Consider the following 15,808-nt stretch of genomic DNA (forward strand, 5'->3'; position numbering starts at 1 on the left):
CAGAGATGCCTGTTTACTGATTTCCGTTGGACAGGCTTTTCTCAGATTCCCCCTTAACAGGATTCTCATTTTCACTGTAAGTCCTTTACTCTTCTCTCTTCCGCTCCCACAGAGTTTAGGAAGATAACAGAATAACTCTTTTTCAAGGGCAGTGGGTGACGTTGGTTCCCTAATGGGACAATTTACTGCTACTATCCCACTCTGTACATTAGGTGGCTTCTGAATATCCGGAGGATCCACGAGCTTCTGATTCGACACAGATCCAATTTATGCTCCGCATAGACGTTTCTCAACACGGTCCGTCAGAGGTTTTTTCATTCCTCGGCACCAGAGACTCTATTTCTTCAGTCAAGTTGCGACGTAATGAGTGGTCGCCTCCATTCCTCTCGGAACGGGGGACAACAATCTTGTTTCCAGATCAAGCCACCAGGTCAGACTCCTGGGTGAGGGAACATGCCCCGGAGTTTTGTCAGCTGGTCCGCTGTGGGCGGAGATTTCGGATCGACCTCAGGGCGTTCTGACTGACTCTTTAACCCTTTATTACTCTCGGACGGCAGTAGCCGTGGAGGCCCTCAGGGCTCCGGGGAGTTTTCTGGTTATTCTATCCTGCCTCCTTTTCTATTTCTACTTCATGTTCAGTAACACAGGAGGGGATTATGCGTGCTAGTCCTCTCGGTGGCGCTGGTTGGGCCACGCATGACTTGAAGATACAGATACGCCTGTTGTCAGTAGAGGAGCCTTGGCTCCTACCTCGACTGGACTGTCTACTTCAACAGGCTCCTTTTTTCTCCTTGTTCAATTTTACACTGGTTTCGGTTACCCGTGTGACTGTTCACGAGACCTCAGAAGGGAGGAGTTCCCTAGTTCGGTTAGGCCTACTGGGCTCCGATTTCAGAAGTCTATTACCTCTTCTCGCTTTTGCCACTTTGGGAAAACTTTATGGAACATAATGAAGATAAAAGGGGTTTTTTCCCCCTTCTTCCAGTTACCATCCATCTTTGGTTTCTCTGGGAGGTTTTTTGCTCCGCTGCGCTTCAAACCACACTGACCGGAATTTTAGGTCTCTGCCTTTTTCGCTTTTCTTCCAAATGAGATTAGCCTAGCGGCCGTAAGTTCGGCCTCTTGTTCAGGGAGTACTCTATTGGCAACTCCCCGGGCTCGGCTTCGGCCTCAGCGGTCGTTTCTTCCAGAGGGGAGGTCCATTTTTCATATAAATCTGACACTAGTGGTTTTCAATCCTCTCTGAATGTTGTCAGGGCTCGTCAACTCTCTCTACAGAGGTCTCAGGCTATTCGATGAAGTGTTTTTTCTTCTTTGCTCTGGACGATGCTCCCGTACTAAATAGCCGGGGCCCCAGCATATGCTGGACAGTTGGATACATCTGATCATCAGACAGTCTTCTTGGCGGTTACTAGGGAACCTCCGTTTTCCATTTCAGCGCGCTTTACGCGCATTGTAAGACCTTCGTGGGCAGCCGCCCGCGGGGTCTCCATGAATATTTTGTCGGGCGGCTACTTGGTCAAACCGACATTCGTTTTGTCAAATTCTACAAGTTTGACACTTTTACGGCCTCTGCATCACTGTTTGGCCGAGCAGTTTTTACAGGACTCTCAGCGCTTTCCCACCCGTTTTTTGGGAGCTCTGGGACGTCCCCATTGTAACTACACTCCAGTGGCCCCTAGTGGATGAAGGAGAAATCAGGATTTTGGTACTTACCGATAAATCCCTTTCTCCGATTCCACAGGGGCCACTGGACGCCCGCCCAGCGCTGTTTCTCCTGATTTTTGTTTGATTAACGATTGCAGATCACCATATGACTGCTTGTTGGGTTCAGGCTAGCCTGGTTTTTTGTCAGGTTCTGTTCCAGGTTTAGTTTGTGTTCGCCTGGTTTACAGGGCGTCGTTAACCTCCTCTACCTTACGGTTTGTTTATTACAGCTCTCCTCGGGCACAGTTTAACGTAGACTGGCTTGGAGGGGAGATAGTAGGGGAGGAGCTAGCCACAGTGTGAGAATTTTTAAAGTGCCAGCTACCAATACCACCTACTATCTCCCCATTGTAACTACACTCCAGTGGCCCCTGTGGAATCGGAGAAAGGGATTTATCGGTAAGTACCAAAATCCTGATATTTATTTATACTGTTTATTTGTTTTTTTTTTTAGTTTGCATAAATATACTCTGCTGCTGCAAAGTTAATTGCACCCTCTGAGGATATTTTGAAATGTTGCATCTAATTTAAACACCATATTTTTATTTTGTTCAGGCCACATAATTGTGTTCATTCCATGTCTCCTTGAAGCTCACATGGGTTGTGATCTTGTTGCTGCAGGCTGTACACTCATCCAGAGCTGTATATGGTTGCAATGAATCACAGCAAACCGCAAACCACAGCTCTACCTGGATCAGTTGTGACAAGCGGCAGAATGTCTGCGAGATAGACCCACACTTCCACCCTGTCTTGTCATTCCTCTCCGGTAAGCAGAAACGCTGATTCCTAACTCAGTGGCATCCTTTTTGTGGATATTGTATGGTGTAATGGTTACAATTACTGCCTCACAGCACTGAGGTCCTGGGTTCGATTCCCACCATGGCCCTAACTGTGTGGAGTTTGTATAGTCTCCCCGTATTTGCGTGGGTTTCCACTGGGTACTTCAGTTTCCTCCCACTTTCCAAAAATATACTGGTCGGTTAATTGTCTCCCACCAAAAATTAACCCTAGCGCGAATGTGTCTGTGTGTACATGTGGCAGGGAATATAGAGTGTAAGCTCCACTGGTGCAGGGACTGATGTGAATGGCCAAATATTCTCTGTACAGCGCTGCGGAATATGTGTGCGCTATATAAATAACGGGTAATAATAAATACTGTATCTGCATCTCCCTTTCTGTTCCTAGATCTGCCGCTGTACTTGCGTCTTGAGGCTTTGCTGAATAATAATGAAGATATTAAAGGAGATGTACTGGACAGCGCACTATGCACTAAACATGAGGCCGACCGACGCCCCTCCCGTGGTATGTTTAGCGGTGTTTATTTTAAATCCTTGCTATATAAAAGGTACCCAGCTGTCCTCCCAGATGTTGGTTTAGACTAATTGCTTTTGCTGCATTTTAAAGTTGATCTCCGTTTGATTATAGCAACTGCACCCTGGAGCAAGGAACGCACAGGCCGCTTCAGGCCTTGTTATGAAACACGCAGCCGAGAAAGAAGACACGCAAGCGCGGCGGAAGCCGGTAAGATCAGAATAGTGGAAAACCATCTCCTGCCATCCTGCCACATCTGTCCTATATCACACTTTACCTAGGTTATTGATAACTTAGGCAATTGGATTGGGACCCCATATCCCGCAGGCTGCGCTGCCTGGAGTACTTACTGCATGGGCAGGCTGACATGTAAGACCAGTGGATCCCAAACTCTTCTGTTCTCAAGGCAGCCTACCAGTCCAGGTTTTAAGGCTATCCATGCCTGTGCACAGATTGTTAAATTGACTGAAGTACTAATGAATTCACCTGCGCCCAAGCATGGTTGTCCGTAAAACCTGGGCCGCTAGGGTGCCTTGAGGATCCAGGAGTCTATTTACTAAGCCCTGGATGGAGGTAAAGTAGATGGAGATAAAGTACCAGCCAATCAACTCCTAGCTGTCATTTTTTAAACACAGCCTGTAACATGACAGTTAGGAGCTGATTGGCTGGTACTTTATCTCCAAACACTTTATCTCTCCATCCAAGGCTTAGTAAATAGACCCCCCCCCCCCCCAGTTTGGGAGCCTCTGTGTTAGATTATTTCATTCAAAGCTATAGCTAGTGCTGGAGTCCTCTCTTGGGGCGAGATGTAGTAGGGTCCGAGATGGCCGGAGGTGCGGGATGCCGTCTGGTCTTGGACGTCTTGGGCAATCATTTGCAATGCAGAACAGTGCCGCTTTACATCTCGCCCAGGGTCTAATTACAGCAGTTCTATTAGTTACTCACCCATCTGCAGTGTAGCCTGAAGACAGGAACATATGGGGCGATACTGGCACCAGAGGGGTGAGTTTACTATGGATATTTTACAGAGGTCTTGTGTCCAGCTGCGGCTGCAGCCCCCGGGATATTGAGGATTCTTTTTTATTTTTGTAACAAAGGCATTGTTCTAGGTGCTCCTCCCTCCTGTTCTCACAGCCCTCTACTCTAGCGCTTCACTGACGGCCTTCACCAGCTTTTTTTTCACACACCACTGGGTTTCCAAAGCTGAAACCCCCGCGGTAATCCAAAATTGGGCGAAAGGTTCAAAAGTTTTTTTTTGCGGTCTAAACCTCGCGCACAATTGAATTCCCCCCTATTTGGCTGTTTAGCTCGGGATACCTCTAACTCATCGCTGTTCATCTCTTCCAGTACTCCTGCTAGTTGTGCCGTCACTGTAGGAGACCGGTTCTACCCTTCTCCAATTACTCCCTCGCTCACTTTGCTTCCTGGCAGTATTGTGTACTGAGAATTGTGGTGCTAATTGTTACTTCTGCACTGTTTATGTTCTGCGTACTGTAATGTTCTGTGTACCCTGTACTGTCTTCCTGTTGCCAGATGTGTGGCGCTGTGGACCACTTGTGGCGCTTTTATAAATAAAATGTAGTAATTATTATTTCTCATACGTCCAGGATGCTGGAGATGCTTCAAGAACCATGGGGGTATAGACGGGATCCGCAGGAGACATGGGCACTTTAAGACTTTAAATGGGTGTGAACTGGCTCCTCCCTCTATGCTCCTCCTCCAGACTCCAGTTTAGAATCTGTGCCCAGAGAGACTGGTCACACACTGAGGAGCTCTCCTGAGTTTCTCGGAAAAAGACTTTTGTTAGGTTTATTATTTCTCTATCGTCCTAGTGGATGCTGGGGTTCCTGAAAGGACCATGGGGAATAGCGGCTCCGCAGGAGACAGGGCACAAAAAGTAATGCTTTAGGATCAGGTGGTGTGCACTGGCTCCTCCCCCTATGACCCTCCTCCAAGCCTCAGTTAGATTTTTGTGCCCGGCCGAGAAGGGTGCAATCTAGGTGGCTCTCCTAAAGAGCTGCTTAGAAAAGTTTAGCTTAGGTTTTTTTATTTTACAGTGAGTCCTGCTGGCAACAGGATCACTGCAACGAGGGACTTAGGGGAGAAGAAGTGAACTCACCTGCGTGCAGGATGGATTGGCTTCTTTGGCTACTGGACATTAGCTCCAGAGGGACGATCACAGGTACAGCCTGGATGGTCACCGGAGCCTCGCCGCCGGCCCCCTTGCAGATGCTGAAACAAGAAGAAGGTCCAGAATCGGCGGCATGAAGACTCCTCAGTCTTCTTAAGGTAGCGCACAGCACTGCAGCTGTGCGCCATTTCCTCTCAGCACACTTCACACGGCAGTCACTGAGGGTGCAGGGCGCTGGAAGGGGGGCGCCCTGGGAGGCAATGAAAACCTATTTTTGGCTAAAAATACCTCACATATAGCCTCCGGGGGCTATATGGAGATATTTAACCCCTGCCAGAATCCGTTAAGAGCGGGAGACGAGGCCGCCGAAAAAGGGGCGGGGCCTATCTCCTCAGCACACAGCGCCATTTTCCCTCACAGAAAGGCTGGAGGGAAGGCTCCCAGGCTCTCCCCTGCACTGCACTACAGAAACAGGGTTAAAACAGAGAGGGGGGGCACTAATTTGGCGTTAGAAATATATAAAAAAGATGCTATAAGGGAAAACACTTATATAAGGTTGTCCCTATATAATTATAGCGTTTTTGGTGTGTGCTGGCAAACTCTCCCTCTGTCTCTCCAAAGGGCTAGTAGGTCCTGTCCTCTATCAGAGCATTCCCTGTGTGTGTGCTGTGTGTCGGTACGTGTGTGTCGACATGTATGAGGACGATGTTGGTGAGGAGGCGGAGCAATTGCCTGTAATGGTGATGTCACTCTCTAGGGAGTCGACACCGGAATGGATGGCTTATTTAGGGAATTACGTGATAATGTCAACACGCGGCAAGGTCGGTTGACGACATGAGACGGCCGACAAACAATTAGTACCGGTCCAGACGTCTCAAAAACACCGTCAGGGGTTTTAAAACGCCCGTTTACTTTAGTCGGTCGACACAGACACAGACAGGGACACTGAATCCAGTGTCGACGGTGAATAAACAAACGTATTCCTTATTAGGGCCACACGTTAAGGGCAATGAAGGAGGTGTTACATATTTCTGATACTACAAGTACCACAAAAGAGGGTATTATGTGGGATGTGAAAAAACTACCGTAGTTTTTCCTGAATCAGATAAATTAAATGAAGTGTGTGATGATGCGTGGGTTCCCCCCGATAGAAAATATGGGCGGTATACCCTTTCCCGCCAGAAGTTAGGGCGCGTTGGGAAACACCCCTTAGGGTGGATAAGGCGCTCACACGCTTATCAGAACAAGTGGCGGTACCGTCTATAGATAGGGCCGTCCTCAAGGAGCCAGCTGACAGGAGGCTGGAAAATATCATAAAAAGTATATACACACATACTGGTGTTATACTGCGACCAGCGATCGCCTCAGCCTGGATGTGCAGAGCTGGGGTGGCTTGGTCGGATTCCCTGACTAAAAATATTGATACCCTTGACAGGGACAGTATTTTATTGACTATAGAGCATTTAAAGGATGCATTTCTATATATGCGAGATGCACAGAGGGATATTTGCACTCTGGCATCAAGAGTAAGTGCGATGTCCATATCTGCCAGAAGATGTTTATGGACACGACAGTGGTCAGGTGATGCAGATTCCAAACGGCACAAAGGTGTATTGCCGTATAAAGGAAGAGGAGTTATTTGGGGTCGGTCCATCGGACCTGGTGGCCACGGCAACTGCTGGAAAATCCACCGTTTTTTACCCTAAGTCACATCTCTGCAGAAAAAGACACCGTCTTTTCTCTATCGTCCTAGTGGATGCTGGGGTTCCTGAAAGGACCATGGGGAATAGCGGCTCCGCAGGAGACAGGGCACAAAAAGTAAAGCTTTAGGATCAGGTGGTGTGCACTGGCTCCTCCCCCTATGACCCTCCTCCAAGCCAGTTAGATTTTTGTGCCCGGCCGAGAAGGGTGCAATCTAGGTGGCTCTCCTAAAGAGCTGCTTAGGAAAGTTTAGCTTAGGTTTTTTATTTTACAGTGAGTCCTGCTGGCAACAGGATCACTGCAACGAGGGACTTAGGGGAGAAGAAGTGAACTCACCTGCGTGCAGGATGGATTGGCTTCTTGGCTACTGGACATCAGCTCCAGAGGGACGATCACAGGTACAGCCTGGATGGTCACCGGAGCCTTGCCGCCGGCCCCCTTGCAGATGCTGAAGTAAGAAGAGGTCCAGAATCGGCGGCAGAAGACTCCTCAGTCTTCTAAAGGTAGCGCACAGCACTGCAGCTGTGCGCCATTTCCTCTCAGCACACTTCACACGGCAGTCACTGAGGGTGCAGGGCGCTGGGAGGGGGGCGCCCTGGGAGGCAAATGAATACCTATTTTGGCTAAAAATACCTCACATATAGCCTCCGGAGGCTATATGGAGATATTTAACCCCTGCCAGAATCCGTTAAGAGCGGGAGACGAGGCCGCCGAAAAAGGGGCGGGGCCTATCTCCTCAGCACACAGCGCCATTTTCCCTCACAGAAAGGCTGGAGGGAAGGCTCCCAGGCTCTCCCCTGCACTGCACTACAGAAACAGGGTTAAAACAGAGAGGGGGGGCACTAATTTGGCGATATGCTTATATATATATTAAGATGCTATAAGGGAAAACACTTATATAAGGTTGTCCCTATATAATTATAGCGTTTTTGGTGTGTGCTGGCAAACTCTCCCTCTGTCTCTCCAAAGGGCTAGTGGGTCCTGTCCTCTATCAGAGCATTCCCTGTGTGTGTGCTGTGTGTCGGTACGTGTGTGTCGACAGGTAGGAGGACGATGTTGGTGAGGAGGCGGAGCAATTGCCTGTAATGGTGATGTCACTCTCTAGGGAGTCGACACCGGAATGGATGGCTTATTTAGGAAATTACGTGATAATGTCAACACGCTGCAAAGTCGGTTGACGACATGAGACGGCCGACAAACAATTAGTACGGTCCAGACGTCTCAAAAACACCGTCAAGGGTTTTTAAAACGCCCGTTTACTTTAGTCGGTCGACACAGACACAGACAGGGACACTGAATCCAGTGTCGACGGTGAATAAACAAACGTATTCCTTATTAGGGCCACACGTTAAAGGCAATGAAGGAGGTGTTACGTATTTCTGATACTACAAGTACCACAAAAGAGGGTATTATGTGGGATGTGAAAAAACTACCATAGTTTTTCCTGAATCAGATAAATTAAATAAAGTGTGTGATGATGCGTGGGTTCCCCCCGATAGAAAATTATGGGCGGTATACCCTTTCCCGCCAGAAGTTAGGGCGCGTTGGGAAACACCCCTTAAGGTGGATAAGGCGCTCACACGCTTATCAAAACAAGTGGCGGTACCGTCTATAGATAGGGCCGTCCTCAAGGACCAGCTGACAAGGCTGGAAAATATAATAAAAAGTATATACACACATACTGGTGTTATACTGCGGCCAGCGATCGCCTCAGCCTGGATGTGCAGAGCTAGGGTGGCTTGGTCGGATTCCCTGACTAAAAATATTGATACCCTTGACAGGGACAGTATTTTATTGACTATAGAGCATTTCTATATATGCGAGATGCACAGAGGGATATTTGCACTCTGGCATCATGAATAAACGCGATGTCCATAACTGCCAGAAGATGTTATGGACACGACAGTGGTCAGGTGATGCAGATTCCAAACGGCACAGTATGGCCGTATAAAGGAAGAGGACTTGTTTGGGGTCGGTCCATCGGACCTGGTGGTCACGGCAACTGCTGGAAAATCCACCGTTTTTTACCCTAAGTCACATCTCTGCAGAAAAAGACACCGTCTTTTCAGCCTCAGTCCTCTCGTCCCTATAAGATCATATCTGCCCAGGGATAGAGGAAAGGGAAGAAGACTGCAGCAGGCAGCCCATTCCCAGGAACAGAAGCGTTCCACCGCGTCTGACAAGTTCTCAGCATGGCGCTGAGACCGTACAGGACCCCTGGATCCTACAAGTAGTATCCCGGGGGTACAGATGGGAATGTCGAGACGTTTCCCCTTCGCAGGCTCCTGAAGTCTGCTTTACCAAGTCTCCCTCCGACAAGGAGGTAGTATGGGAAAAAATTCACAAGCTGTATTCCCAGCAGGTGATAATTAAATTACCCCTCCTACTACAGAAAAGGGGTATTATTCCACACTATATTGTGGTACTGAAGCCAGAAGGCTAGGTGAGACTTATTCTAAAAAATTTTTTTGAACACTTACAAAGGTTCAAATTAAGATGAAGTCACTCAGAGCAGTGATAAAGAACCAGGAAGAAGGGGACTATATAGTGTCCCGGGACATCAGGGATGCTTACCTCTATGTCCCAAATTTGCCCTTCTCACTAAGGGTACCTCAGGTTCGTGGTGCAGAACTGTCACTATCAGTTTCAGACGCTGCCGTTTGGATTGTCCACGGCACCCCGGGGTCTTTACCAAGGTAATGGCCGAATTGATGATTCTTCTTCGAAGAAAAGGCGTCTTAATTATCCCTTACTTGGACGATCTCCTGATAGGGGCATAGTCCAGGGAACAGTTGGAGGTCGGAGTAGCACTATCTCGGATACTGCTACAATCAGCACGGGTGGATTCTAAATATTCCAAAATCGCAGCTGATCCCGACGACACGTCTGCTGTGCCTAGGGATGATTCTGGACACAGTCCAGAAAAAGGTGTTTCTCCCGGAAGAGAAAGCCAGGGAGTTATCCGAGCAAGTCAGGAACCTCCTAAAAACAGTGCATCATTGCACAAGGGTCCTGGTAAAAATGGTGGCTTCCTACGAAGCAATTCCATTCGGCAGATTTCACGTAAGAACTTTTCAGTGGGATCTGCTGGACAAATGGTCCGGATCGCATCTTCAGATGCATCAGCGGATAACCCAATATCCAAGGACAAGGGTGTCTCTCCTGTGGTGGTTATAGAGTGCTCATCTTCTAGAGGGCCGCAGATTCGGCATTCAGGATTGGATGCTGGTAACCACGGAGCCCAGCCTGAGAGGCTGGGGAGCAGTCACACAAGGGAAAAATTTCCAGGGAGTGTGATCAAGTATGGAGACTTTTCTCCACATAAATATACTGGAGCTAAGGGTAAATTTATAATGCTCTAAGCTTAGCAAGACCTCTGCTTCAAGGTCAGCCGGTATTGATCCAGTGGGAAAAACATCACGGCAGTCGCCCACGTAAACAGACAGGGCGACACAAGAAGCAGGAGGGAAATGGCAGAAACTGCAAGGACTTTTCGCTGGGCGGAAAATCATGTGATAACACTGTCAGCAGTTTTTCATCCCGGGAATGGAAACTGGGAAGCAGACTTCCTCAGCACGACCTCCACCCGGGAGAGTGGAAACTTCATTGAGAAGTTTTTTCCACATGATTGTAAACCGTTGGGAAATACCAAAGGTGGACATGATGGCGTCCCGTCTGAACAAAAAACGGGACAGGTATTGCGCCAGGTCAAGAGACCCTCAGGCAATAGATGTGGACGTTCTGGTAACACCGTGGGTGTACCAGTCGGTGTATGTGTTCCCTCCTCTGCTTCTCATACCTAAGGTGCTGAGAATTATAAGACGTAGAGGAGTAAGACCTATACTCATGGCTCCGGATTGGCCAAGAAGGACTTGGTACCCGGAACTTCAAGAGATGCTTACAGAGGTCTTATGGCCTCTGCCGCTAAGAAGGGACTTGCTTCAGCAAGTACCATGTCTGTTCCAAGACTTACCGCGGCTGCGTTTGTCGGCATGGCGATGGAAAGCCGGATCCTAAGGGAAAAAAGGCATTCCGGAAGAGGTCATTCCTACCCTGGTCAAAGCCAGAAAGGAGGTGACCGCACAACATTATCACCGCGTGTGGCGAAAATATGTTGCGTGGTGTGAGGCCAGGAAGGCCCCACAAAGAAATTTCAACTCGGTCGTTTCCTGCATTTCCTGCAAACAGGAGTGTCTATGGGCCTCAAATTGGGGTCCATTAAGGTTCAAATTCGGCCCTGTAAATTTTCTTCCAGAAAGAATTGGCTTCAGTTCCTGAAGTCCAGAAGTTTGTCAAGGGAGTATTGCATATACAAACCCCTTTTTGTGCCTCCAGTGGCACTGTGGGATCTCAACGTAGTTCTGGGATTCCTCAAATCACATTGGTTTAAAACCAGTCAAATATGTGGATTTGAAGCATCTCACATAAAAAGTGACCATGCTCTTGGCCCTGGCCTGGACCAGGCGAGTGTCAAATTGGTGTTTTTTTCTCAAAAAAGCCCATATCTGTTTGTCCATTCGGACAGGGCAGAGCTGCGGACTCATCCCCAGTTCTCTCCCTAAGGTGGTGTCAGTGTTTCACCTGAACCAGCTTATTGTGGTGCCTTGCACCTACTAGGGACTTGGAGGACTCCAAGTTGCTAGAAGTTGTCAGGGCCCTGAAAATATGTTCCAGGACAGCTGGAGTCAGAAAATCTGACTCGCTGTTTATACTGTATGCACCCAACAAGTTGGGTGCGCCTGCTTCTAAGCAGTCGATTGCTCGTTGGATTTGTAACACAATTCAACTTGCACATTCTGAGGCAGGCCTGCCACAGTCTAAATCGGTTAAGGCCCATTCCACAAGGAAGGTGGGCTCATCTTGGGCGGCTGCCCGAGAGGTCTCAGCATTACAACTCTGCCGAGCAGCTACGTGGTCAGGGGAGAACACGTTTGTAAAATTCTACAAATTTGATATCCTGGCAAAAGAGGACCTGGAGTTCTCTCATTCGGTGCTGCAGAGTCATCCGCACTCTCCCGCCCGTTTGGGAGCTTTGGTATAATCCCCATGGTCCTTTCAGGAACCCCAGCATCCACTAGGACGATAGAGAAAATAAGAATTTACTTACCGATAATTCTATTTCTCGGAGTCCGTAGTGGATGCTGGGCGCCCATCCCAAGTGCGGATTATCTGCAATACTTGTACATAGTTACAAAAATCGGGTTATTATTGTTGTGAGCCATCTTTTCAGAGGCTCCGCTGTTATCATACTGTTAACTGGGTTTAGATCACAAGTTGTACGGTGTGATTGGTGTGGCTGGTATGAGTCTTACCCGGGATTCAAAATTCCTCCCTTATTGTGTACGCTCGTCCGGGCACAGTACCTAACTGGCTTGGAGGAGGGTCATAGGGGGAGGAGCCAGTGCACACCACCTGATCCTAAAGCTTTACTTTTTGTGCCCTGTCTCCTGCGGAGCCGCTATTCCCCATGGTCCTTTCAGGAACCCCAGCATCCACTACGGACTCCGAGAAATAGAATTATCGGTAAGTAAATTCTTATTTTCAGCTTCAGTCCTTTCGTCCCTATAAGAGTCATATCTGCCCAGGGATAGAGGAAAAGGAAGAAGAATGCAGCAGGCAGCCCATTCCCAGGAACAGAAGCGTTCCACCGCTTCTGACAAGCTCTCAGCATGACGCTGAGACCGTACAGGACCCCTGGATCCTACAAGTAGTATCCCAGGGGTACAGATTGGAATGTCGAGACGTTTCCCCTGCGCAGGCTCCTGAAGTCTGCTTTACCAAGGTCTCCCTCCGACAAGGAGGCAGTATGGGAAACAATTCACGAGCTGTATTCCCAGCAGGTGATAATTAAATTACCCCTCCTACAACAAGAAAAGGGGTATTATTCCACACTATATTGTGGTACTGAAGCCAGAAGGCTAGGTGAGACCTATTCTAAATCTAAAAAAATTTGAACACTTACAAAGGTTCAAGTCAAGATGGAGTCACTCAGAGCAGTGATAACGAACCGGGAAGAAGGGGACTATATGGTGTCCCGAGACATCAGGGATGCTTACCTCCATGTCCCAAATTTGCCCTTATCACTAAGGGTACCTCAGGTTCGTGGTACAGAACTGTCACTATCAGTTTCAGACGCTGCCGTTTGGATTGTCCACGGCACCCCGGGTCTTTACCAAGGTAATGGCCGAAATGATGGTTCTTCTTCGAAGAAAAGGCGTCTTAATTATCCCTTACTTGGACGATCTCCTGATAAGGGCAAAGTCCAGGGAACAGTTGGAGGTCGGAGTAGCACTATCTCGGATACTGTTACAACAGCAGGGGTGGATTCTAAATATTCCAAAATCGCAGCTGATCCCGACAACAAGTCTCCTGTGCTTAGGGATGATTCTGGACACAGTCCAGAAAAAGGTGTTTCTCCCGGAAGAGAAAGCCAGGGAGTTATCCGAGCTAGTCAGGAACCTCCTAAAATCAGTGCATCATTGCACAAGGGCCATGGTAAAAAAATGGTGACTTCCTTCGAAGCAATTCCAGTCGGCAGATTTCATGCAAGAACTTTTCAGTGGGATCTGCTGGACAAATGGTCCGGATCGCATCTTCAGATGCATCAGCGGATAACCCTATATCCAAGGACAAGGGTGTCTCTCCTGTGGTGGTTACAGAGTGCTCATCTTCTAGAGGGCCGCAGATTCGGCATTCAGTTTTGGATGTTGGTGACCACGGAGGCCAGCCCGAGAGGCTGGGGAGCAGTCACACAAGGAAAAAATTTCCAGGGAGTGTGATCAAGCCTGGAGACTTTTCTCCACATAAATATAGCTAAGGGTAAATTTATAATGCTCTAAGCTTAGCAAGACCTCTGCTTCAAGGTCAGCCGGTATTGATCCAGTGGGATAAAACATCACGGCAGTCGCCCACGTAAATAGACAGGGCGGCACAAGAAGCAGGAGGGCAGTGGCAAAAACTGCAAGGACTTTTCGCTGGGCGGAAAATCATGTGATAGCACTGTCAGCAGTGTTTCATTCCGGGAATGGAAACTGGGAAGCAGACTTCCTCAGTAGGCACGACCTCCACCCGGCAGAGTGGGAACTTCATGGGGAAGTTTTCCACATGATTGTAAACCGTTGGGAATTACCAAAGGTGGACATGATGGCGTCCCGTCTGAACAAAAAACGGGACAGGTATTGCGCCAGGTTAAGAGACCCTCAGGCAATAGCTGTGGACGTTCTGGTAACACCGTGGGTGTACCAGTCGGTGTATGTGTTCCATCCTCTGCTTTTCATACCTAAGGTACTGAGAATTATAAGACGTAGAGGAGTAAGAACTATACTCATGGCTCCGGATTGGCCAAGAAGGACTTGGTACCCGGAACTTCAAGAGATGCTCACAGAGGACTTATGGCCTCGGCCGCTAAGAAGGGACTTGTTTCAGCAAGTACCATGTCTGTTCCAAGACTTACCGCAGCTGCGTTTGACGGCATGGCGGTGGAACGCCGGATCCTAAGGGAAAAGGCATTCAGGAAGAGGTCATTCCTACCCTGGTCAAAGCCAGAAAGGAGGTGACCGCACAACATTATCACCACATGTGGCGAAAATATGTTGCGTGGTGTGAGGCCAGGAAGGCCCCACGAAGAAATTTCAACTCGGTCGATTCCTGCATTTCCTGCAAACAGGAGTGTCTATGGGCCTCAAATTGGGGTCCATTAAGGTTCAAATTTCGGCCCTGTCGATTTTTCTTCCAGAAAGAATTGGCTTCAGTTCCTGAAGTCCAGAAGTTTGTCAAGGGAGTATTGCATATACAACCCCCTTTTGTGCCTCCAGTGGCACTGTGGGATCTCAACGTAGTTCTGGGATTCCTCAAAACACATTGGTTTAAAACCAGTCAAATCTGTGGATTTGAAGCATCTCACATGAAAAGTGAACATGCTCTTGGACCTGGCCTGGACCAGGCGAGTGTCAAATTGGTGGTTTTTTTCTCAAAAAAGCCCATATCTGTTTGTCCATTCGGACAGGGCAGAGCTGCGGACTCGTCCCCAGTTCTCTCCCTAAGGTGGTGTCAGTGTTTCACCTGAACCAGCTTATTGTGGTGTCTTGCGCCTACTAGGGACTTGGAGGACTCCAAGTTGCTAGATGTGGTCAGGGCCCTGAAAATATAGGTTCCAGGACGGCTGGAGTCAGGAAAACTGACTTGCTGTTATCCTGTATGCACCCAACAAACTGGGTGCTCTTGCTTCTAAGCAGACTTTTGCTAGTTGGATGTGTAATACAATTCAGCTTGCACATTCTGTGGCAGGCCTGCCACAGCCAAAATATGTAAATGCCCATTCCACAAGGAAGGTGGGCTCATCTTGGGCGGCTGCCCGAGGGGTCTCGGCTTTACAACTTTGCCGAGCGGCTATTTAGTCAGGGGCAAACACGTTTGTAAAATCCTACAAATTTGATAACCTGGCTAAGGAGGACCTGGAGTTCTCTCATTCGGTGCTGCAGAGTCATCCGCACTCTCCCGCCCGTTTGGGAGCTTTGGTATAATCCCCATGGTCCTTTCAGGAACCCCAGCATCCACTAGGACGATAGAGAAAATAAGAATTTACTTACCGATAATTCTATTTCTCGGAGTCCGTAGTGGATGCTGGGCGCCCATCCCAAGTGCGGATTATCTGCAATACTTGTACATAGTTACAAAAATCGGGTTATTATTGTTGTGAGCCATCTTTCAGAGGCTCCGCTGTTATCATACTGTTAACTGGGTTCAGATCACAGGTTGTACAGTGTGATTGGTGTGGCTGGTATGAGTCTTACCCGGGATTCATAAATCCTTCCTTATTGTGTACGCTCGTCCGGGCACAGTATCCTAACTGAGGCTTGGAGGAGGGTCATAGGGGGAGGAGCCAGTGCACACCACCTGATCCTAAAGCTTTACTTTTTGTGCCCTGTCTCCTGCGGAGCCGCTATTCCCCATGGTCCT

General features: G+C 48.5%; 1 protein-coding gene across 5 annotated transcripts in view; it reads left to right on the top strand.

The window, feature by feature from the left end:
- The window catches only part of KANSL1L (KAT8 regulatory NSL complex subunit 1 like), a 177,012-nt gene that overhangs the window by 116,233 nt on the left and 44,971 nt on the right, over positions 1 to 15,808 (top strand). For all 5 annotated transcript variants that reach the window (XM_063933096.1, XM_063933095.1, XM_063933094.1 and 2 more), the window contains exons 7-9: positions 2,329 to 2,473; positions 2,893 to 3,009; positions 3,133 to 3,228. In XM_063933096.1, coding sequence (XP_063789166.1) covers positions 2,329 to 2,473; positions 2,893 to 3,009; positions 3,133 to 3,228 — 358 coding nt within the window. The remainder of the gene's footprint in view (positions 1 to 2,328; positions 2,474 to 2,892; positions 3,010 to 3,132; positions 3,229 to 15,808) is intronic.

This window comes from Pseudophryne corroboree, chromosome 7 (assembly GCF_028390025.1).
Source record: "Pseudophryne corroboree isolate aPseCor3 chromosome 7, aPseCor3.hap2, whole genome shotgun sequence".
NCBI classification, from domain to species: Eukaryota; Metazoa; Chordata; class Amphibia; order Anura; family Myobatrachidae; genus Pseudophryne; species Pseudophryne corroboree.